This window comes from Bison bison, unplaced genomic scaffold, assembly GCF_000754665.1.
Source record: "Bison bison bison isolate TAMUID 2011002044 unplaced genomic scaffold, Bison_UMD1.0 scf7180017864352, whole genome shotgun sequence".
NCBI classification, from domain to species: Eukaryota; Metazoa; Chordata; class Mammalia; order Artiodactyla; family Bovidae; genus Bison; species Bison bison.
In genome coordinates, this window is record NW_011494924.1 from 1,575,756 (window position 1) to 1,600,900 (window position 25,145).

Here is a 25,145-nt window from a genome sequence, read left to right on the forward strand (position 1 = left end):
CCCCATCCCCATCCCTCCAGTCCTCTATTTCCGGCCCACTCCTGTTTCTGAGACTGTCTTCTTCCAGTCTCATATCTGGCTCATTCCCTACCTTCAGCTCCCACATTACAAGCCTCACTCTATCTAATGTTTGGACCTGCATTCACTCCTGCTCCCTTATTACTCAGTGATTCTCCCAGTGAGACTAGAGGGTTCTGCCTTTACTCTCCCCCTTCCCTCTCCTCTGGATGCTGGGCTCCCTGAAGTTGCTCAGGCATGGAAAGGTAAGGTATGTGGGAAAGGACTGTGAGATGTGAGTTAGTGGGAGAAAGTGGAGGGAATCGAGGAAAAGAGGAAAACCTATTGCAAAGGTAGTCAGGTCAAGTGGGTTGAGATGCTGTAAGGAGCAGGGCACAGTAGGGGCTCACACTGTGCTTGCTCAGAGAGGCCAAGCCTTGCTCTCAAGCTGGAGCCTGGAGTCTACTCCCTCATCCCTTTTCTATAATTCACCTCCCAAATCTCTTCCTGAAATCAAACCCTCTGCAGATCCCTGTGTCTGAAGGGCTTAGTTAGTACCTTGCTACCCTTACCTGCAACATGTCAACTTAGCAGTAAAGGCAGGGCAAAGCCCTGCCATCCTAGATATCTGTTCATATGCCCAAGGTGCTAGAACTAGCTTAGGAGAGATGCAGGCTGGAGGGATTCTAGGCAGGGGAAGGACACACCCCAGAATAAGAATGCAGAATGGTGATGCTGGGGAGGACAAGCTGTGGGGTGAAGCCATCCCAAGAATGGCAGTTCAGCCTTTATCTTGCCTCTGGCCTGGTATTTCACACTCTGCCAGGATGGCTAATAAACAGTCTTGGGTAGGAGGCCAGGAGCCCCACTGCCCCAATCCCCATAGTCCCTACCCAGGTTCAGGGCCTTTAAGGAGGGCTTTCTTCATTTTCTTTCCCAGGGCTCTCTCCCTTTCTAGGCTGCTGGGGAGAAATAGGTACCCTACGGTTTCCTCTTCCCTTCTCCTCCAGTAAGTACCTGGGAGAGGGGACCTGGATACCTGGATGAGACACAGGGGACAGGGCAGTCAGCTTTCTCCTTCTCACTGCAGGATTGAATTTTGGGCTCAGACACCAGCAACAGCCTCTTGGGATACCCCGAGTTGCTTCTCCTTTCCTTTTTCTAACTGTCCTTTTCTAGTATGTGCTCTTTCTTCCTGGAAACTTTTACTATTTCCTGTTACATACTAACATAGGTCTTCCCCCTCACTCCAGTTCTAGGTTTCTAGGCCTCGTGGCCATGCTGAAGTTTAGAGAAAACTCTGCAGTTCCATGAGGGCAAAGGCAGCTGCCCTCCCTGACCTGCTAACCCTAGGCCTCATGGGGGGTGTATGGATAAGGGAGCGGGTAGCCCTACAGATGTTGGGATAGGGACAGAGGAAGCCCTGTTGGGGTCTCCTGCACAAGGGAATAAGCCACATTTACAATATAAAAGCAGTTCAAAGTCCCCATACTGGCCCACTAGGGCTCCAGTAGTTGACAGCCTTGCTTCTCTCCCCAAGGTTACAACCTAGTCTCTGATTCTTCCAGCTACTCCTTGGTTACATCACAGCCAGCTTAGGGTCTTCAGCACTTCCAAGAGCTGAAACTCCCTCCAGCACTTCTTACCTACTCTTTCGCTGCCAGCTGGAGCTTAGGCTCAGTTCTGGGCAGTGCTGTTCACAACCCTTCTGTGGGGGAAAAGTGAGTTAGAGCATTTGGCTCCAGTTTTGGAAGGCCCCTACCTTACCCATAATTCTGAAGGCTCCTGTAGTTCTAGAACCCTCCAATATCATCACCTAGCTGGCTGCAAGGCTCATATTTTTTTACTTTCTTATAGATTTCTGTAGCATTTGAGTGTGGCAATATTTTAATTGTGTATAGATCTCTAAGAACCAACACTAGTTGGTCTCCTGTTAGTCTGACTCCTGAAGCATCAGACCTCGTCATACTGTACTGACTGTGTATGTGCCTTTCACCTTGAGCATGCTTCAGGATTTTTTTTTAAACCACAGAACTTGAATACATGAGGGAACCAGAACTCACAAAGTCCTATGCAACCTTAGACAGGAGGAGGTTAGAGAGTCTGTCCTTATGGATGTTTTTAGAGACCCTGGAGAAGTCTGTTCCAGACTGTATTACTTCATGTCAGCACTACCAGCGCTTTGCCAAAACTCAGTACGTGAGAGGGACCCGTTTCTAGAGTGTGTCCCAGTTACATTAAAGGACAACTTCCAGTAATTCCCCAATACAGCTCTCTTCAAGCTGGGTTTCATTTCCAGCTCTTGCCAGTCTGGCCCCACCAGGGTACCATGTGTGTATGAATGCAGTGTGCTGCTGTTTTTGAGTATGCTTGCTCCCTGACCCTTGTCTGGAACCCTGGTAGTCTGCTCTGACACATGATGTCAGGTACAATGAGGACCCCACCAGAGCTCCTGGATGACTCCTCAGATCCATGTGGGTTTCTGTGAGGGGACTGAAGGCAGACATAACATGGCCCCTTGTACCTTTCCTCTTGCCCTGCCCCCTGGTTCCAGGTGGAACCAGTAAGATGAGTGCATCCCTCTTGGGTGTTTTGTGTTGAGACCGGCTGAAAAGAGGAGACTCTGGTTGACCATGTTGTGACATGTTGCAGACTTGAGGACACAACCCCCTCAGCCTGGTCACGTGGCATGCCTGTGGATGTGTGTAACAGGATTCTGATTGTTAAGACTGTAATGTTATTCCTCAATGGGAGAAAAAGTTAATATAATGAAAAACAAATAAAAATCTATTTAAAGCACATTATGCTTTCTTTCTGAGTAGAGCTCAAGTTGAAGCACTTTGCAATCTCACACACAGTACTGACATAGTGTGTTATTATAAGGCTGGGTTTGGTTCTGGTTGTGCGTGTGTCATACAGGGGAGGAAAAGGGTAGATGAGCTTGCCGGTGACAGAGCCAGACAATGTGGTGTGACTCAGCAATAACTTTTAGAAAATCCTGATAATGCAAGACACGTTTTAAAAAATGAGAATAAGAACATGAGAATCACCAATTCATTCTTTGGGTCTCAGGCACTGGCTTATGGAGCCACTGCAGGGGAAGGGATGGAGTATATGTCTAGCTATAGGAGACACAGCAGAAGGCTGGGGCCCAGACCAAGATAAAGACAAGACCTCAAGCATTGATGTCCCCTGAATGTTGGGGGTAGGAGAGGGGCAGAAGCATCTGGTTTAGAGACCACAATTTTTAATGTAAGGACAGAGCCAGGAAAGGGAGAAACCTAGGCATGTTCATAAGTCACCCCGAGCCATGGTGATGCAAATTAGAAACAGAGCAGCCAAAGAGTGGAACACAGTGGGTATCTCTGAACTACATAATGCAAAATGACCACTTTTATTTGGGAGCTGCTCCATCTAACCACAGATATGGACTGAAGTTAGAAACCTGACCTCAACTGGGCTAGATTCTTGATGCTGTTATGAAAAATCTTGCTGGTCGGTCTGGGCCTCTCTCTCGAATGGAGGAGGTGGTATACATGCTTGTTTTGGAGCAATCATGTGCATGGAGAAGCAGATGAAAGAGGTAAAGAAAAGTGCCATCTGATTTGCTGATTGCTCCCCGTTTCTAGATGATCTTGGGTGACTTTGATCCTAAGTTGATTCTGTTATTTTCAACCAAAGGAAATCTGACCAATATCAAAGTGCCTGGTACAGTGCTAAAAAAGAGCTATTTTCCAAAGCCAAGGAATGAGCTGAGTGCACAAGTATGTTCATTTCCCACTTCCCAGATGGGCATCTCAAGTGCGACGAGGACAAGATGGAATTCTAATTCACAAAGAAGGCTGTTCCTATTCACTTACGTTCCAAAGAAAGAGCCTGCTTACCCAATAATCCCTTACCAATAACATACATTTATGTTCTAGGACAAAAGACATTTATTTAACACATTCAGTATTTCACATTGTACAAACCCTTAGATTCTCTTTATTCACTGGTCCATTTCTACAACAAATACATCCAAAACACTATATAATAAAATTATTTACAACATTTCCAAATGAGAAGATTTCCTGTTGCCCTACTACTGCTATTCACACACAGTACTTCCACGGCACAATACATCATTAGAGATCTAAAAATGCTCACCCTGTACTCTAGGCTGCTTAGGAAATGTGAAAACTAATAACATAATCGCATTAGCTCCTCTCAATACATGGCAACATTTTAGAAACCTTGAACTTCCTCTTGCAACACCAAAATGGTTCAACAACTCTGCTTTCCCCATTGCACTTTACGAAACAGGCTGCAGGGACTAGGAAAAGGACCACATTATTAAAATAACTAACTGTACAGAAATGGATTTTTAAAAAGTCACAGCTCAAAATTGCTTTTTGTAAAATTCACACACATTTACAAATATCAAGTCGTCGTCCAGCTTGTTTACTTAGATTTTCTTCGCTTGGATTGCACCACACTGGTTACGTCTGTGGGGGAGAAAGGAAAGACATGTTCAGCTGAGGCAACTTTTTACCGCAGTGCCTTTCAGGCAGTCCACAAGAACCAGGGCTGACCTGAGTGGAGGCCTACTGGACTCTGAGTCAGTCTAAGGGCCTCAAAAGGCCCACTTAGTGTGAAGAGGGTCTCAGGCTTCTCAGCCTGATAAGACTAGGGCCTGGCTGCCAACTGGGGAAATGTTATACAGGTAGTAGGAGGTGAAGCAAACATACATGGAAAAGGTGCCAAGGTGGGGACAGCCTCTTTAGCAGGGCAATTAACCCCACCATCTCCATCACCTGTTTCCATCACTCAACAAAATGATGGATAGACTGACAATGCTTTTAGTCAGAAATCAATGAGTGATGCTACAAGCGAGTGAGTGCCAGAGTACAAAACAAAGCAAAACAGCCTCTCGATCCCTTCTGGGGCTGAACCATTTTTTTTGCACTGAAGAACTCTTAGCCATGCCATAGTCGAAGTCTCTAAATAACATGACCATGACCTTGGTCAGGAAGTGTCTACTATGGCCCAATAGCAATTCAGAGCATGCCACAGCCTGCTCTGAGCCCAGGTGAGCCTGAAGGTTTCATGGAAGAGGTGGGAACTGAGAGGTTTATATCAGTGACAGGGTAACAGTGACATAAAAGGGAGGGAAGGAGTGTGTTTTAATTCCTTTAGTATTATGTCTTCAACCAACCAACTTAATCTTTTCCCATATTTAAACCATCTTTCTCAAAAACTTTTCAACATAAGTCTTCTACAGCAAAGTAACAATGAATAGCCTAAAGCTCTCCAACTGTAAACATTTCTTTAAAATCTCATATTAATATTAAAAATTCACCCTCATTCTTCATGCTGCTCCATAATAGATATTTTTGATTTAAAATATTTTTACTTCCCAATAAGGACCAAAAAAGTGCTATTTAACATAAAGGTGTCAGATGAATTCAACTTACCCCTTTCTAGAAACTAGGCTGAATTTTCTGATGCTGCACATTATTAGGTTCAATATTCTAAGCAATTTTTATTTTCTTTTTTTTATTATACATATTTTGAGAATCCAGACTTAAAATGTACATGCAAAAAGCAAAAATTTCACTAAGTAGAATTTTAGCTAAGTAACTGCTAAGAAGTGAAACCTAGATGATTTTCTAAAAGGTGGCCTCTGTGGTGATTTCAGGCTTCTGTTGGTAGAAGTTTCAATACATCTTGCTTCTTGCGAGGAGATCGTGATGCTCATGCCAGGTGGTAGAATTAGTTTCTCTGATTTACTCATTAGTATTTTGCTAATTGGAGGACAGTAAATCTGATACGATGTTGATAATAGTGTTATTTTAATTCCATGTAAATAAACCGAGTCCCACATAGCACACGACTCCCCATGATCAATCAACTCTTTACATCCACCACCTCTCAACCTTCACTTTCATTGTAGATTTGTCATTTGTAGTGAAAACATACAGGGTTTTGTCTTGACTAAGTGTTCATCCTTAGAAAAATATCTGTTACTTAGGTCAACTTTGGGAGCTTCTCCTTTGTTATGATATGAATGATCAAGTGGTGTGTCTAAGCAACACATGTGGCTGGGAAGCATGGTTAGCAGTGGGGGAATAATCAACCTTAGGCTCCACCCTCCATTCCCTCCTTGCTTGTTTCCATCTGTCAGTGCTCAAAAGCACCCAGGGATCTGGCAGGCTGCCTCTGCTTCTGAGGATGAATCAATTAGTGGGGCCATGAGCAAACAAGTTATCTATGCTAGAAACTGCAAAAAAAATTAAAAGTCTTTTAGATACTAGGGTGAGAGGTGGCAGTGGTGGTGTAGGATGTACATTTATACTTCCATGAAAAAGAAAACCTGATCCTGAAGTCTCTATCACCTTCTCTGGATAAATCCAGCCAATCTGGTCACAGAGCAAAGTTACCTTTGATGTTTCTATAAACCTGAAAAGTTATTTTTATGGTTCAATTTTATACTCCCTCTAAAATATTATCACCTTTACCATTCTGTTGAACACAATAAGAAAATCCAGAAGCTAAGTTTTTAAGGTAAGGAATTCTGGGGAAGTAATGTAGTAGGTGAAGGTATATTCAGGATGTATTTAACATGTAAGGCCTGCTCCTTATGGCCACCTAGCTTATCTGATTATGCATAATCCTACCCCAAGCCCCTATTATAAACACCATATGGGGGAAAAAATCACATACATTATTGAAAAACTCTCAGTTGTTGTTGTTGTTGTTGTTTTTTAACCATCAAATATTTTTTTATCTTTGGCTGCACTGTGCTGCTTGCCAGGATCTTAGTTCCTTGACCAGGGATTGAACTTGGGCCACGGCAGTAAAAGCCCAGAATCCTACCCACTAAGCCACCAGGGAACTCCCAACCTTCAAGGATTTTATAAATTAATGTCTTCACAGATATACAAATAGTCCAAAGACTAATATACTTACTTCACTGATGTTCATATTTTACAATCGACTATATGGTAAAAGTAAGGGTCAGTAACAGTCTTTCACGTGGTGTCTATGTATGTCCTTGGGAAACATTTAAATTTGAAAGGGCATTTTTAAAGCATTTTTAAAGTAATTTTTAAATGACTGTCTCATTTTTTGACCATAAGCAAATTTGGCCAAATCTATATAGTTCAAGGTTCTATTAAATCTTCTAGTATGTGAGCTTTACCTTCTACAGAGTTTTATAAATTAACCTTGACCTTGCTCACTTCATTATGCTTTTTACTATTCTTCTAGCCAAGATTCCACTTAATTGTAAAAAAATTCTGGAAATTTCCTTTCAAAATCTGTATGGCTTGTTTCTAAATGACTACAAGAGTACAGTTTCAGGCAGTTACTATTCAGGGTTTTCCTTGGTCTCTCACGTTGCAGGCAGATTGTTTACCAGCTAAGGCACCAGGGAAGCTCTTTCCTTCCATAAGATGTATCTAATTATGCTTATTCTATAATAACAACACCTACATTTCAAGTGTATCTGTATCAGTTCACTCAGTCTTATTTAACTCTTTGTGACCATCTGAGCCACTGATTCCAGTGTATCTGTATACTCTGTGCTTTTTAGATTGCTGCTTTTCAAGTCACTAGCTGTGGACAGGACAGAATTATCACCCCACTTTGTTGTCACAGGCATCTAAGGGCACACCAGGGACACCCACAGCTACTGCTGATTACAGCTTGTTCTGAACTTCCCTCTTATTAGGATATTTCCCCTGGTTTCAAACTTGTACACCAAACTTCATCTTTTTAACTACTGATCCTTTTTCCCAGTTGAAAATATAACACAAAGCTACTATAGACGTAAGACTAAATATAGAATGACAAGGGAAACTACAAAAATCATTTCTGTGTGAATACGGAATTGATCATGTCAGGAAGCAGAACTACTCATCTGCGTATCTGTAAACACATCTGATCAAGTGCAATTTTAAAAAGTTCACTGATTGGTGGGAGCCAATTTTCATTGTCTGTAATTAAAAGTGGCAGGACGGGGACTCCAGAAGTCAGGTGGTTAACAATCTGCACTTCCGGCACAGGGTGTAGGAGTTCAATCCCTGGTCAGGTAACTAAGATTCCACATGGCATGAGGTGTGGCCAGATTAAAAAAGTGGCAGGGTGCTGGGGGTTGGTGGTGCGGCGGGGGGAACCCAACCAAACAAAATCAAACAACAGATTGGAGAGAGTGACCCATCGACCATGTGGGCCTTGCTGGACTTGCGCAGAAATCATCCATCCCACCGGCTCCAATCTGGTAGTCCGGTGGGCCTTGGTTAGCATGAGGTAAGCAAACTCTTTTCTCAAAGCAGAAGCGTGATGAAGGTCACTGGTTTTCCAATAATACAGAAAGTACCAATACTTCTCATTATAAACTGCTCATAATATTTCTCAGCTTTCAAGATTCTCGTGAAAAAACACAGACTGTTTCTGATTTTGTTTGGGTATATATGACCAAAATCTTAAGAGTACAAAAAGGCAAAACCCTCTCTTCCTTTCAAAACTTGAAGTATTGATGCTGCAGGAAGATGTTTCAGGTACCCAGCACTATATTAAGTCTACAAGTTTGGGACACATGCAGCTTAGAAGCCAGCTTGATATTTTATGACACTGGTTCATTTTTGGATACAACACAGAAGGCCAAATAATATGCATATTAACTCTTTAATCTGGATCCAAGAGCTCTAACACTTAAAAATCAAGAGCTATAGCATTCATTTCTGATTTAAAAAGTAACTTACCCTAGAAGAGTTAAGGATAGATAGCCTGAGGGCTTAAAGCTGATGTGGAGATCTAGACATGACTGTGATTCCTGGGGTCTGGCCAGAACCCTGCCATCCTCTCGGGAGATACTTATGCAGCACTGCTCCATGTAATATCGCAAAGCCTGTGAGTCATTATGACCTCTTCTAAGCCAGTTGCTAAGCTTCAAAGCATGGATGGGACAGGCATTCCAACATGACTACCATCACCTTGGAACAATGTTCAGTTTAAGTGTACAGGCCTGTACACCCCAACCCACTTCTAAAGTAGGCTCCAGCTTTCCATCTTTTCTTGGCTAGCAGTTATCTACAGAGTGGCTCTAATTTGGGCATCTCTTAACTGTCTCAGCTGCCAGATTAGTTCTTTCTGGTGCACTGTAAATGACATCTGTAGTATCCTGAGGCTCTGGGCTCAGGCCAGATTTCCAAAAATCTGGTTGTGTGACATGTCTAAAGGGCAACACTTATTTTCCTGCTTTAAAGATAACTACATACCATATTCTATAGCCTGGAAAACCCTGATCCTTTGGGAAAATACACAAAATTGAGGGGAAGCAGACTTCCTCACAGAACTCCAGGAATCTTCCACGTTATGCTTCCTTCCGAACAAGTTTTTGCCTAGGAGATGATTCCCAGGGAGGGAGAAGGAAGCTGTTGGTTCCACTTCTGCATCCAAAGTGGGGATACCCACAGGACCCTGACTGTGGTATACATGGTATGTCTGGAGAGGAAAGAAGGCCCCTCCCAACCTCTCCCCTATCTGGCAGGCTTGAGGTAAGGTGATGTCTACATCTCTGCTTTGCCTGTACTTGATCTGCAGATTTGTGGCCTCCTCCAGGAACTCTTGTGAGGCATTTGAATTGTGACCCAGAAACGTGACCCAGAAACAGCTGAGCTCTTGCATCACAATCTGCCCTGGTCTTCAGGCTGGTATCCTAATGGTGTGTGACTGTTTCGCAGCAGCCCTGTTGATATCAGGCACTTGGCCAAGATCCCAGCTCTTGTCTAACTCGAGCTACTTAAGCTCAGTACACTTTCTGAGAAGATGATACCCTCCCTCAGCTCTGGGCGTTTGCACACGCTTTACCTTTTACTTGGATGATGCTTCTTCGTTCTCAGTCTCAGTTTAAACATCATTTTCTCCAGAAAGCCTACACTGACTTGACAGAAGAACAAAGCATACCAGGTATTGGGTTGACCAAAAAGTTCCTTTGGTTTTTAAGTAAAAATAAAAAACATATTTTTCATTTTCACCAAAGTATTCACTGTTTCGTTCTACTATCTTCCGCCTTTTTTCAGCCAACTTTATCATCCCATCTTCCCAAAACTTATTTTTTTGAGCAAAGAACTCTCCGAGGTACCTTCTACAGTCTTCCAGGGAAAGGAAACTTTTTCCATTAAGAGAATTTTGTAAAGACCAAAATAAATAGAAATCTGAAGGTGTGATGTCTGGTGAATACAGCAGATGAGTGAGAATTTCCCAGCCAAGCTGTAACACTTTTTGCCTGGCCATCAAAGAAACATGGGGTCTTGTGTTATCCTACTGGAAAATTATGTGTTTTTGTTGACTAATTCCAGAGACTTTTCGTCAAGTGCTGCTTTCAGTTGGTCTAACCGGGAGTAGTACTTGTTGGAATTAATTGTTTGGTTTTTTGAAAAGAGCTCCTAATAGAGGACTCTCTTCCAATCCCACCACATACAACATCACTTACTTTGGATGAAGACCTGCCTTTGATGTGGTTGGTGGTGGTTCACGTCACTTGCCCTATGATCTCTTCTGTCCACACTATTGTACGGTTTCCACTTTTCATTGCCCATCACAATTTATTTTAAAAATGGAACACATTCATTACATTTAAATAGAAAATCACATGCAGAAATATGGTCAAGAAGGTTTTTTTTGCTTATGTGGGATCCAAACATAAAAGTGATTAACATAAACAAGCTGGTGCAAATGATTTTCAAGGCTTGATCTGGATATTTTGAGTATTCAGCTATCTCCTGCATGGTATAACATTGACTAGTCTCAATTAACGTCTCGATTCAATCGCTATCAATTTCAACGGGTCTACCCAGCCATGGAGAATCGTTCAGCAAGAAAACTCCAGCACAAAACTTTGCAAACCACTTTTTACATGTTTGATCAGTCAGAGTAGCTTCTCCGTACACTGCACAGATCTTTGTTTTGCACTTCACTTGTGCTTTTACCTCTCTTGAAATAATAAAGCATAGTATGTAGAAAATGTTCCCTGTTTTCTTCCATCTTCAATACTAAAATGGCTACACATAAAAATCACCAATTTTGATAAGTTTTTTAAAATACACACTGATAATGATAGCTGTCACAATACAATACAAGAAAATTGTTTTAAATGAAGTTAAAAACAACTAAGCACTACTAGAGCTATCTTATGGAAAACAAACAAATGAACTTTTTGGCCAACCCAATAAATACAGTACTACATAACGTTGCTATCATGAGAGCACCATAGCAAAATATTTCTTGATAGCTTATAATCGATGTGACAAAGACTATGTTTTTTCACTGTTACATCCCCAGAGCCTGACATGCAGTAAGTACTTAATATATAGTTGATAGATGGTTATTAACATAATAATTACTTATTGGATACTCTTGCACTTAGGCACCACAGTAAGCACCAGGCATACCGTGGTGAGCAAAACCAGACATTTGCTGCCCTAACGGAATATGTATATTAACTACTTACCACATAAATTGACATAAGTTACAACTGTGGTGTTACGAAGGAGAACATGGTGCTATGATTCCACATAGCAAGGACAACTGAGTTAAGATAAGCAGAAAGAGTGAGAAGTTAATGAGGAAAAAAAGGAAGAAAGAGAGACTACTCCCCACAATAGGCATCACATATACCCAGGCTGTGATGAGAGGATGGCATGTCCAAGTTGCTAAGGGAAGTCAAATGAGCTGGGAGAGGTTGACAGGGGCCAGACCAGACAGGACCTGTGGTTCATGCTGACGCTTTTAGACTTTAATCCCAATTATAATGGTAAACCATTAAAAGGTTTAAAGCTAGGGTAGCAGGGAAAAGTGGATGAACTTGAGTCATCTGAGAGAAAATCAGTAGCTTTCTGAGATATATGTGAGGGTGAAGGACAGAGGTGTCAAGCAGGACATGCCTAATGGACAGACAGATGGGACGAGGGGACCAACAGCAAAGGACCTGGCATCAGGAGTGAAAAATCACATCTGTTTTCAGACATGTTGAGTTTGTGGTCCTGTTAAGAATGTATGTGCAATTATCTAAGATCTCTAGAGGTCAGTACTAGAAAAAAAAAATGTATGAGTCATCTGTGAAAGGTTGTAACTAAAGAAGGGAGGCATGAATGAGATTACCTGGGGAGAAAATCTAAGTTGAAGAGAAAAGGTGACTCAGGATTAAAGTTTGAGTAGGCCAACATCTACTCCACGGGTACAGAATCTGAGAAGGAATAGTCAGAAGACTACTGAGAGCTCTGGGTCACAGAAACCAAGAGCAGAGTTCATTTAAAGGAAAGACAGCAGTCAACAGAGAAGAGAAAACTGATTGTGTCAGGTTCTCGAGAAGCTCGGAGAAGATGGGATCAAGAAGGCACTGGCCTTTGGCCTGAAGGAGGGACAGTTACTCTATTACGGCACGAGCAAAGGAGGACACTGGTAGATTTATGTCCTGGTAGTGAGAGCTCTCTGTGAAGAGGTGAAAGTCTCTGCTGAAAGAGAGGACATAAAATAGGAGCCAGAGGTTTAAAAAGAGTAGAGAAAAGGAAAACAAGTTGACCACAGAAACATGAGAAAGACAAAGGAGCCATACTGAGGACCTGTGTGAAGCAACGATCATGAAGCAACCTGCCCTGTTATGTGCTTGCTGCTCTGGTACATACACTGCAAACACACAGTTAAAGGAACTAACAAATAAAGGAAGGACCCACTAAGCAGCAGAAGTCAAAGCAACTTGAAAATGTAAGGAATACAAGCAAAGATGAAGGGCAAAGGCCGCTGAGCTGTGCTAAGAACCCTGTTCTTCTATGTGACCCAGAAACAGCATCCACAGCCCACTGCTAACCTTTAGTAGAGCTGGAGGCTGAAGCAGGCCGAGAGGATCGCTTTCGATGTCCGTTTTCCACACTTTCAGAAGCCACAGCTGGCTCATCAGTGCGCGAGTTTCTTCGGCTTGGAGTTTTGGACTTTTCAATTATCTCTTTGGGCTCACTGCTAACAGAAGGAAGCACAAAGTCCAAAGAGGTGAGGGAATCAAGTCACACAAAAAATAAAGATTAACAGTTTCATTCACAAGGTAGGAGATTAAGAACTATATAATCATTCTGAGGAGACAATGTTCCAGTCTGGGACAATAATCACAGTTACACTCTAATGTTACTGACAATTTAAAAGTGAGTCCATCGTGCATCATCTCACCCTCTCCCTCTCCCACAGAGTCCAAAAGATGGGGAGGGAGGAGGGAGGAGGGTTCGGGATGGGGAACACATGTATGCCTGTGGCGGATTCATTTCGATACATGGCAGAACCAATACAATATTGTAAAGTTTAAAAATAAGATAAAATTAAAAAAAATAAAAGTGAGTCCAGTTTGTTAGATTAGTAAAAATAAAATAAATTTAAGCATAATAATAGCGAGATTGTGGAAAACAGGTAAAAGACATTAAGAACTTGGAACAAACATCATCAAACTTCCTCACCCATTTTACTAAGATGAGGATACTTCCCTTCAAAAGTTAATAGCACCAGGTTCGATGCATGATACAGGATGCTCGGGGCTGGTGCACTGGGATGACCCAGAGGGATGGTAGGGAGAGGGCGATGGGAGGGGGGTTCAGGATGGGGAACACATGTACACCTGTGGCGGATTCATGTCAGTGTATGGCAAAACCAATACAATATTGTAAAGTAAAAAAAAAAAAGTTAATAGCACCTAAAATCTAGGAAATGAATAACATACACTGACGTTTGCTATGAGTTAGATAGATAATGGCATGTAATATGCCATAAGTCACATTGGAGAATTTATAGGAGAATATATTTACAATACACTGCTGGGTATATTCAGAGAAGGCAATGGCAGCTCACTCCAGTACTCTTGCCTGGAAAATCCCATGGATGGAGGAGCCTGGTGGGCTGCAGTCTATGGGGTCGCACAGAGTTGGACACGACTGAAGCGACTTAGCAGCAGCAGCAGCAGCTGCGTATATTGATTGCTCCAATCCCCCTTTTAGTACATGAAGATTAAAAAATAGTAATATCCAGTATTACTGAGGGTATAGGGACAAAAACTCATGATGGAGTGTAAACTGCGCAACCCAATGATTCTCAACGGGCCAGTTTTGCCTCTTAGGGACAGCGGCAATGTCTGGAGACATTTCTGACTGTTATGACTGGGGGATGCCACTAAACATCCTGTAATGCATGAAGCAGCACCCTCCCCCACACTCCACACAGAATTATCTGATCCAGTCAGTAATGCTGAGGCTGAGACACCCTGGTGTAATCCTCTGGCTCAGCAATTCTGTTTCTAGGTGTCTAAGGAAACAAATCTTTTTACAGAGCTCTGATTACACACAAGGATGCCAAAGCATTTTATTCATATTGATGAAGACAGAAGACCGAAATGCTTAACAACGATAGCAGATTAGTTAACTAAATCATGGCACATCTAAATGGAGCTATAAAAATCATGCTATAGAAGGTTAATAATAAAAACTGTTCATAATGCATCATAATAGGGGAATAAAGCTATCACCATTATGAACAGTATAATCTCATTTTCATTGTAACATATATTGAGTATATATGTAACACATATGAATGGGTGTGACATTTATATGTGTGTATACAACATATAAGATTTATATATGGATATAATACTACATATTAGATGTATACAAATACTGTAGTATATATTAATATATACCATCCTTGGAGAGTTTTAACTCTATCTGTACATACTCTGTGAAGAGGACTAGAAGAACTAAAATATACACCATAAATACTGCTGAATTGTAGGAGTACTGGCTAACGGATAACATTCTTCTTCATAATTCTCTGATCTGAATTTCAATTTATCTTTAGTAAACTCTCACTACTTTCACAGTTCAAAAAAATTCATGTTAAAGTCATTAGGGAAAAAAAAGTTGATTACATTTACTTATAAGACATGGAACCAAAACAAACGGAATGCAACAAAAACAAAACAAAAAACCAGTCAAAAGGATGCCTCTTCTAAGAAGTCTTCCCTGACCTCAGTCCCCAAGAGGAGCTGCCCCTTCTGCCTTTTGGGTTCAGAGTCTGTGTCTGGCATTCTAGAGCACCCATCAGGCTGTACAGCATGTTTTTAGTGTCTTGTGTCTTCCACTACAATGTAAGCTTCTTAACCATGGCCTGTCAACTATCCATACCCCTCCACTGCTTACTCCTGCCAGAGGACCCTTTGCCTGGCAATCTGGCCACAGAGTTCATTACCCTAGCTTTACTTTTAACTACTGCCCGGCAAGCCAAGGCAAGTCAAATAGGAGGCTGGGCTGGCACTGCAAGTCAGGGGGATGTACATACCCTTTTAGAAATGGTGTGTAAGGATGGCTTTCTGACTAGGAGTCCAGAAAAGGGTCAAAGACTCTAAGGAAGAGGATTCCTAATGGAGGTGCCTCTTTCTCCTGGTAAAACAAAAGCCTCAGCAATACTGTCCTGGTGTTTATAGGGTCAATGGTCAGGCGACTCAGGGAACAAACACCTATAAGGTATCTTTGGTCTGATTATCTCTTCCCTAGCCATCCAGTTGGTGTATACTTTGAAAAATGCAACTGAATTCAAACATAAGCCCGATCCAAATGAAACTAGACAGGCAGAGTGGTGTTGTAGGAATAGCAATGAATCTGGAGTCAGAAGAACAGGGGTCGAGTCTCACCTATGCATTTACTGGCCATGATATTTAGCTTTATGCTTCAGATTCTTGATCTATAAATTCCCATCTTATCTGCTGCAATACATTAAGTGTGAGAGCTCTGGAGTCAGAAAGCCTGAGTTTGAATCTCAGCTTCACCACTTACTAAACCTGTAGTTCTGGGTGATTTAGTTAACCTCTCTGAACTTTAGGTGCCTTATATGTAAGACAGAATTTTCTTTTCTAATAGATACTGTGAAAATTAAATGTGATAACACATCTAGGGAGCTTTTAGCCCAGCATATGACATGGTATAGCATTCAAATAAATGTTGGCTATTATTACCACCTCACAGGGTAGATATGATGATTAAATGAGAAAATGACTGTGAAGCTGTTTTACAATCTACGTTGATACAGAGCATGAAAAATTCTTTAAAATGCTGTCTAGTACATCCCTACACTAAAAAAGGAATGACTTTTTTTAATACAATAATACTCCCCTCCATGGGGTTAGTGAGGTCGAAGCTACAGTTGTATTTCATCTTGTTAGGTTATGTGGGACAGCACAGTATAAAAGACAAAGCGTGAGTTTTGTGGTCAGAGCCCATCTGCCTTTCTCTCACTTGAGGATCAAAGAGCTACACTTAGAAGGCATTGCAAGGAGTACTATTAACGATAATGATGGCAACAATTCCTATATACTGAATACTTACTATTTACTCACTATGCTGAGTGCTGAAAAATGTTATGTGATTCAGTTTCAAAACAACCACAAAAGGCAGAAAACTGGCCACCAAGTTTTATTCAAAGAAATGTTACCTCTGAGAGGCTGGTACTCATGACAGCTCCCTACTTGAGCAGGAAAAAAAACTGGTACAAAGAGTGAAGGAAAAGGCCAAGGTGAGGAGACGTTTAAAGGCTGAGAAAGCTGATACCTTTCAAAGAGGCTTATGCCATATTCATGCTAAGTCTGTAGAAATGATCATCTTACCTTTGTCCAGAGACTATGGCAGCATTTGCCTCGAGTTCTGTTAAAAATACAAAGGACAGAAATGAGATGTAGGAACTTCTCGTGTATATGTCCACTGGGAGAGGCTAGGTATCTGTGGGAATTCTAAATGCCCTGTTTAGGCTGTCGTGTCTCCAAGCATGGCAGGATCCTCACCCTAATGCAGTATAGAGACAGAGCTGGCGTGGACACGACTCGACTGTCTGGGGCATAAGACACTAACTCACTCTATTTTTACTTCTACTCCATACTGTGAAATAATCCCGTTTGGATCAACACAACTAAATTCACACTCCCTGTTTCATATTTCATCTAGCTAACTAGGTTAGTAAAACAATCCTCTTCCTCTCATGTAGAAAGCTTCCCTCCTGACATATTTTTTAAACAGTAATCTTCAAATATGTCTTAAATATCCATTAAGGATGTATTCTTCTCCAAAGGATTTCCCCACTGAATTTTAGAGGGGAGACTGCTTTACTCTAAGGTATCACCTACAACCCCATTATGTCCCTCTCTTCCCCAACCTCTCAGCAGTGCCCTCTAAAAACGGAAACCCTCAGTAATTTGTCTAGCTGGGTTTTGCTTAAACGAGTGTGCTATGGATTTACCAGGCGCTTCTTTCTTAGCACCGGCAGAAGAACACCCTCCTCCTCCATTGCCCACCTTTAGGTAGTCTCACCTTTTCCAAAAGACCATCCCTGATGCACCTGGTCTCCAACAGTCCTTTCCCCATCCCCCACTTTCAGGGAATTCAGCCCCTCAGACTCAGTGTACATGTCTAACCTACCCTACTTACTACAGAATAAACTCCTTGAAAGCAATGACGTCAGAGGGCCTTGGTCATTTTGACCTCATTGCCTGTTAGCCATGTGACCTTGGGCAGACTTTCTGACCTCTCTGTCCTTAATGCCTCACCTGAAAAGACGGGGATAACCACTTTACCCACTTCAAAGTTAAAAGATCCGTCTTTTGGAGAAAAAAGGTGGGTCAGGAGATGGAATTCTCTTCCCCTTTCTAGTTGCTCCTTTTCTCACCAAAAATGAGTTTAACTATCTATTTGCTCCATTCCTATCCTTCTCAGATATCATGTGGGTAGTTGGGAGCAAAAAATCTGGGTAGTTAAAATTGTTTTTTCTCAACCACTTTTTTCAGAGATCTGGTTTTACTCAAAGAATGTACAATAGAAAGTCCTAGCCATCATATAGGACATAGCACCCTGAGGCAGGTTTTAAAATAATCACAACTTCTACCTTACATTTTAAAAAGTTTTTTATTCATTTATTTATTCGACTGCTCTGTTCTGGTGTGGCTTGTGGCATTTTAGTTCCCTGACCGGGGAATGAACTGGGCTCTCGGCAGTGAGAGTGTGGAGTCCTAACCACTGGACTACCAGGGAATTCCCAATGTTTACCTTACTTTTACTAACTCGGACTCAAAATTAAACATTAAAAAAAAATTCTGTCAAGTATATGAACTGTATTGTCAGTGAGATCCTAACCTCCTTGTGGAAAGCAGTCATACTTTTTGGGAGGCACTCCTACAATAACCTACAATGCAAAGAGCCAAGCAGGACTAAACTGGAACAAATCTATGCTCTTCATCTGCTCTGGCACTCTAACCTATGAAGGCAGTGTGCTATTATTGCCATCAAGATCCTCATGCATTCAGAGCTGACCCAGCATCTCACAGTAGTTATCTGTCAGATTATCATGGACTCCACCTTCCAGAAACACCATCCGTAGTGCTATTTACAATATCTTGGTCATGGGAAGAAACTTAATGCCATCCAGAGATGACTGAAATGACTCTGACTCTCTGGAGGAGTGGCTACCTCACTGCAGCCTAGGTTTTTGGAACAAGCCTCCACTTCTGTCATGATAGTGCAATTACTATCTTAATGCAATAATGCCTGCCACCCTAGTGAGTTACCATGTGCCAGTCAGTCAGCTGCCAAATATGGGGGCAGGGTCATGGAACAGGGCAAACTGTGCAATGGAAACCACCCTCGGCTGGGTAGCAGACAGACAATGGGCACTGAGATGCCCTTCTTGAGTTCCGTGGCTGACACCAGGAATGCGTCAGAGAGCAAGCTGCTCAAGGGAAAAATAACCTCAAATAGTACTGCACAAGCTGCCACTCAACCGAAGTCTGCCCTAAAGCAAGTTAAGATAGTTTCAGCATTTCCTGGCACATTCACAACAGTAGTGGTTCCTTCACACGCGATCAATTCCACTCGAGAAATTTTTCCAAGATGGGCCTTACCTGGTCTAGGAACAGACCCCTGCAGTGCTGTGGCTGGAGTTTCCTTTGGGACTAAACTCTGTGAAGGAGCTAAGGCAAGAAGTAAAAAAAAAAAAAGAAACAGGTCTTTAACTTTCTTTTCTAAACAAAGCAGAAAGCACGGAATCAAGAGCTAAGTAACTGCTGAAATACAAATACTCTTGGAAAGCAGTACTTGAAGTTAACTTTGAAAGTATAGTACATTTCAAAACTGACCTTAAAAATTACTTACTTTAACACTCAGTAACAAAGACTACCGTGAGGAGAGTCTGTTTTTCTGTTTTGTATGTACAAAGATCAAGGAAGGATATAGCCATAAGATAATAGCACCCATAATTTTTGCTTCTTGGAGTCAAGTTCTGTCCAGTATTCTAAAAAAACCCCAAAGCATACTTTGGCAGGCAACCCAAACCTCTTTCAGAGGGACAATTATACCATCCAACCTTAGCATTGAAAAAAAACTGCCTCAATCCTCTAAAGACTACATTCCTTGAGAACTGAAATGAATCATAAAATTTATCTTGTATTTTTCTACAGCACCTGGCAAGTGTGATGGGCATAAAGCAGGTATTCAATTCATATTTAATGAAACAAATCTATTTGATGTTATCTACTTATCTAACAAACAGTTACCAAGAACTTTCTAGGGGCAAGGCTCTGTGCTAGGCACCCTTAGAGACCAAATTACATTCTTCTTGTTCATCAGAAATTGAGTCTAATATTAAAGATATATATACAACTGGCACTCAGGAGTGAACTGTGATGTTAAAATGAAGCAGATTCATAAAGTACAAAGTGCTATGGGAGTTCAAAGCAAGGGAGATAAATTCTAAATTGAGAAATGTGAAGGTACCCTAGAGGCAGAAACATCAGAATTAGGCTTTGAAGGACAAAGAGAACTTGGGCCCCTGAAGAGGAGCGGAACAGAATACACAATGTACTCTAGAATGGAAACTTCTTGGATCATACAGTAAAGATTGAGGGCATAGATATGCCACACGCACTCAAGGTTATGTCCTCCCACCTTGATACTCAAACATCCTAGATAAACATAAGTTTTATCTTCTTGTGCAAATGTGACTCTTGCAGATTTCTCTCTCTGCTTAGTCAATGATGCATTTGTGTTAAGAATTTATTTTGGATGCTTATATAATACAGCTTAAAACTATACCTTTTATTTTTCACTCCAGTATTGGTTTCTCACACTTTTAAGATAAAATCACAAAAGGCCTTTGAAATAGAATGGAAATAATCTTATCTAAATTTGAGAGGTTTCTTTCCAGCTACTGGTTTATCTCCCTAACACTCATGTATTTCTCTAGGATTATATAGGACCCTGATAAAATATTGTCTAAATCATTATCCTCTTGGTACCAAAGGGGAAAGTTATCTGAAAGGAAGTAGAATGGAAACATTTAATAGTGGAAAACATGTTTATGTCACGTTTTTTTTTTTAATTCTTTTAAAAAGTTTTAGAAGGTTTGAAAAATTCTTAGGGCTCACCTACACCAACAGAACTAGAACCAGAAATTTATTAATATAGTACCCAGCTCTACGAAGTCTTTCTCCTCCAAGGACAGAGAACCCCTTAAAGGCCTTTATCCCTCCCTGCATCTCTGGTATTGAAGTGAACAGGTAGAGAGAATTAGCCTTTCCTGGGCTCTGTGGGAGGCAGCATGCTGGCCTGTAGGCTAAGCCCCTCAATGAATCTTTTTATCAATTCTGGGAGGTAGGAATTATCGACACAATCTCAGTTTACAGGTGAAGTCCATAGCTTATAAGAGGTTAAGGGATTTATCCAACCATGATTGGTATCAGTGGAGCTAGAACTTGAACTATGATCCTGTCCTGAAGCTTGTGTTCCTTCCGCCCCTCCAAGCATTTTAGCTGCATAAACAAGATAGATGCTCTTGGCTGGCCTAAAATACAGCAAAGGTCCTTCGAGCTTTGGCAGTTTTTGACTGCTTCTACTGTGGGGAAACTGAGCTTCTGTACCACTTAAACCTCACAGGAGGAGGAACACTATGTGTGTGTGTAGGGGTGGGGAGGTGGCGTGGGGTGGTGGTGAGGGGATGTCAAGAGAAGGAAGGGAAATGTAAGGACACCTATGTTTCCTATGATGTAGCCCACCTTACCAGTACATAGGAAATAATCTGGACTAGAAATACATCAATGGGATGGTCTAATTTTCAAAGAGACTTCATCAAAAAGAAACTGGTAATAAAAAATACTTATTACTGAATGATTACTATATTCTAGCCCTGTGCTAAGCATGTTATATACAGTATCTCATTGAATTTTTGCAATTACTACTGTCCCTATATGACAAAGGAGGAAACTCAAGTTTGGAGTAAAGTAACCTGCCTAAGATCAAACAGCTGGTAAATGTTGGTTGGCATTGTGATACCTCCTTCCATGTCTATTATCATGAAACCTGGTTTTCTGGAAAGCTCTCCTCTAGCCAGTCAGAAGGAAAGAATTCCTGGGAGAGAGTACAATGAGGAAGGGGCTATGAGAAACCTGCTCTGAACAGATGAAAGCAAGTCTTTACCACGCTAAGAACCTGCAGGAGCTGCTGTTCACCGTTAAGAGACAAGGTTAAATTGGACGCTCACATATAGACTTTGAACGACTGAACTCTGAGCTTCCCACCTGTAGGATGAGATGAGGGTTACCTGACATGGTTGGTATGAAGATGAGGTAACGTATGTAAAAATGCCTCTTTGTAAAATGAAAAATTTTATAAAAATATAAGGTATATCATTATTCTAGGAGTTGAGAGAGAACCATATTAGTAATGTTAACAACATGGGAATCTAAATAGGAAGTATATTTCCCAATGTACTTCAAATAAATGGAACTACCACTATAACCATTTAGCCCACTCTTCTTCCTCCAAGTAGAAAAGGAGCCAAGCTTTCTCTGGTGGGATAGGTCATCAAAAATTGACACAAGATGATGCCAGGTATCAAGTACATACCTATGCTGGGCAGAAGCTCTGGATGAGATCCCACCTTCTCCTCCACTAGGCCACCTGCAAGTGGCTCAGATGCTATGCCAACATGATTGCTTTTTGTGGTCGGCGCCGCGGAGATGAGTTCAGAGGGTACCAGAGCGGTTACTATTGAGCGTACATTGGTGGGGAGAGTACTGCTAGGTAAGCTGGGTCCTGCTGAGGCGGAGCCCGGGCCCACAGGGCTAGAGGTCATTTTTAGCAGAGTGGGTGCTGGGGGAGTTGGGGTTTTACTGTCCAGCTCTGTGCATAACTGCTCTGTTCCCAAGAGCCCTGGAGCTGGGGTCTCTAGCCCTTGGCCTTCAGTCTCTCCATCAGCACCATACTGCTCTTCCCCTTTCTCGAGGGAGCCTGTAACTTTTTTACATGCCTTGGTCAGCAAAATCTGGCCGATTTTGTCCACTTTTCCTTTGCCCTTACTAGATGAGACTGGGCTTCGCCGGTTGACAGAGGAGCCTGGACTATTGGTCAAAAGGGGAGAAACCACTGTGGTTGCCTGTGAAGAGGGCAGAGTGCTTTGATCTGCTGAAGTGCTCACCTGAGGGCTAGTCTCATCTGGATTCAGTTCTTTTACTTGCTGGACAGGGGGGTGAGGAGGAACAACTGGAGAAGTCGTACAAGGCGGGGAAGGAAGCTGAACAGGGGTGGCTCGTGAGTTAAGGACCAAGGGTCGACCTGTCTGTATGTTTGGAGCAGGACTGCTGGTGGGGGCATTAGGCAGCACAGGAGCAGAAGAAAATTTTATATTCTGAGGTATGTGTAAAGGGCCAACAACTGCAACGGAGGGAGGCATCAAGCCAGAGTTGGTTGTCAGCGGGGCTGTAGGAATTGTGCTTGGCTGTGATCCTTTCATAACCTGAATTATTGAGGATGAATTGATAAAGACAGGTGTAATGAACTGAGGCCGGGCATTTGACTGAGCAGCTGACTGTCCCTCAGAAACCATAACCTTGTTACCCACATTGGGCATTGTGACAACTGTTGACATTAACGCAGACTGCAGGTGAGTTGGCAGAGCTGCTGATGTGTTCGCTGAAGTTGTGATGGGATTGGAAGTCACGAAAACAGTTATCTGATTTGGGGGCAAAGGAGTAGAAATGGAAGAAGAGCTGACAGGTCTTGACATTACTTGAGGGATGCTTGGGGTGACATTAGAACTGACCTCACTCAATTCTGGATGCACAAGGGTTGAACACGGCTCGTTACTGTGAGGTAAATTTAGGGAACTGGAGGGTTCTTTAGAAGACGGATCCTGCAGGGAGGGAATGACAGATGCTTTTTTTGGATCCTCTCCAGACACTCCTGGAGGTGTTACTTCCAGATCTGTAAGCCCGGGGGGTTTAATGGTTACGTTAGGAGCTCCAGAGTTGTCAAGAAGTTGACTTAGCGATGTTGGTGCTTCCCTCATAGCAGGAGACACCAAATTTTTGTTCTCTTCGACACTGGGAGGTTTGTTAGGTTCCAAAGACTGCCCATCCTTTTTGCATTGATCTTCAGGGACAACCATTTTCACTTCTTGGGGAGGGACTGCTTTTAGCTCAATGTTTACCTGCTCCTTCCTAACCTGGGAATTCTGGCAATCACTGTCCTGTGGCATATTCAAGCTGTCCTTGTTATCCTCCAGAACACCCCCTATCGTGGCCACAGGCATGGTAGGATTCTGAGGATTCAGCCCACTGTTGTTAGGGAAGCTCCCAGGTACAGGCGGATTGGCCAAAGGAGTAGGACTGACCAATACATTTCTTGGCAACTCTACATTTTGCAACAAGGTTGCATTTGTTTGAGAGGCAAGTGTAAGTTTAGGGGCTTTTGAATTCTGTCTCCCAGGACTTGGGGTGGTTTTCCTACTTGACCCAGGACTAGACCTGCGGCTGTTGCTTGGACTTGCCCGTTTTGGTGCTCCAGAATTAGACTGCTTTCCAGAATTCACCACCACAGAATCTAATTTGTGAGTCTGTGGGGCAGCAAAATTGGAAGGATTATTCATGGTAAGGTTTGAAGGTGCTTGCCCGATGGCCTTCAAAGTTGTCGGATTTAGGCCCTGTTGATCAAAGCCCCTGTTTAAATTTGGCCTGGGAGGTAAAGGAATATTAATCTGTGGAGGGAAGAGTCCTGCTATGGAGGCATTGAGTCTTTCTGGTGATAGACTGATTTCTGAAGGTTCCGTGCTGGGAGGGCGGTTGTTGGGTGTCTGAGGATAATAGGGTCTGGGGCTGGCTCTGTTGGGTGTTTTAGGCCTAGACGTTTGGGTGGGTGCAGCCACATTTGGAAAGTGGTGGCCATGAGAGCTGGGCAGGGAATTTACAGGAGGTTGCTGGGGAGTTGCACCTTGAGCTGCTGCAAGCGGTGATGGTCCAGGTTTTGGCCCTGTCATCACTAACTGACTCTGGGAGACCACTAAATGTGAAGGCATGTTATTTGGGCCTCCTGAGACGGACGGTCCTTCACTGCCACTTGCTTCTGGGAGCGAGGACATCTCCCCCAGCGGTGAGCTGGCAGGGTTCTGGGGGTTCTCCTGGTACATCATTTTCCTTGAAGTGCTTCCCAGAGGAGTATTCACAGGCATTGGCATTCTCTGCTTGTCAGGTGATGGTGGCACCGAGGCAGGGCCTTGCAAACTGACCATGACAGGCACGCTGCCACTCGGCTGCATGGGCATTCTCTGGGAGTCTGGGTTCAGTGGGCCCCTGGGGGGGTGGACATTCTGGGAGACCGGAAGCCTAACGGATTTGGGGTCCTGCTGCATCATGAGCATCATCATCATTTGTTGCTGCTGCTGCTGTTGCTGCTGCTGCTGCTGAGACTGTGGCTGACTGGGAAGTGGCTGCGGCTGCTGCGGTGGCGGCTGTGCTGGGGGTGCCACATGCTGCACGAGCTGAGGAGGCAGCTGCTGAAGTGGCCTCTGTTCAACTGGTTGAGAAGGATAACCTAAAACGAGCCCCCAAAATCAGGGAAGTTAGATTTTCAGCAAGAAAAGCTTTGCGACCTTTAGGGTATGGCCAAGCAATACTCATCTAGGTGGCACAAATAGCTCAGGCATGCCCGTTCCCAGGGGGGTAAGGGGCGGCCCCTCCTTCTCTGGCATAAGCAAAGAGGCACGCTGCTTCAGGAAGCAAAAAGCAAAGCATCGAGAACCTGGAGCTCCTCAGTCTTCAGGGTCTGCAT

At 42.8% G+C, this 25,145-nt stretch overlaps 1 protein-coding gene across 5 annotated transcripts in view; it reads right to left on the minus strand.

The window, feature by feature from the left end:
- Positions 1-3,912: 3,912 nt before the first annotated feature.
- The window catches only part of NCOA6 (nuclear receptor coactivator 6), an 84,217-nt gene continuing 62,984 nt past the window's right edge, over positions 3,913-25,145 (minus strand). For 4 of the 5 annotated variants that reach the window (XM_010854882.1, XM_010854881.1, XM_010854883.1 and 1 more), the window contains 5 exons: positions 21,948-24,908; positions 18,950-19,018; positions 16,670-16,706; positions 12,848-12,996; positions 3,913-4,481 (listed from right to left, as the gene is read on the minus strand). In XM_010854882.1, coding sequence (XP_010853184.1) covers positions 4,438-4,481; positions 12,848-12,996; positions 16,670-16,706; positions 18,950-19,018; positions 21,948-24,908 — 3,260 coding nt within the window. In that variant the 3' untranslated portion in view covers positions 3,913-4,437. The remainder of the gene's footprint in view (positions 4,482-12,847; positions 12,997-16,669; positions 16,707-18,949; positions 19,019-21,947; positions 24,909-25,145) is intronic. The other variant, XM_010854884.1, reaches the window with a different exon arrangement.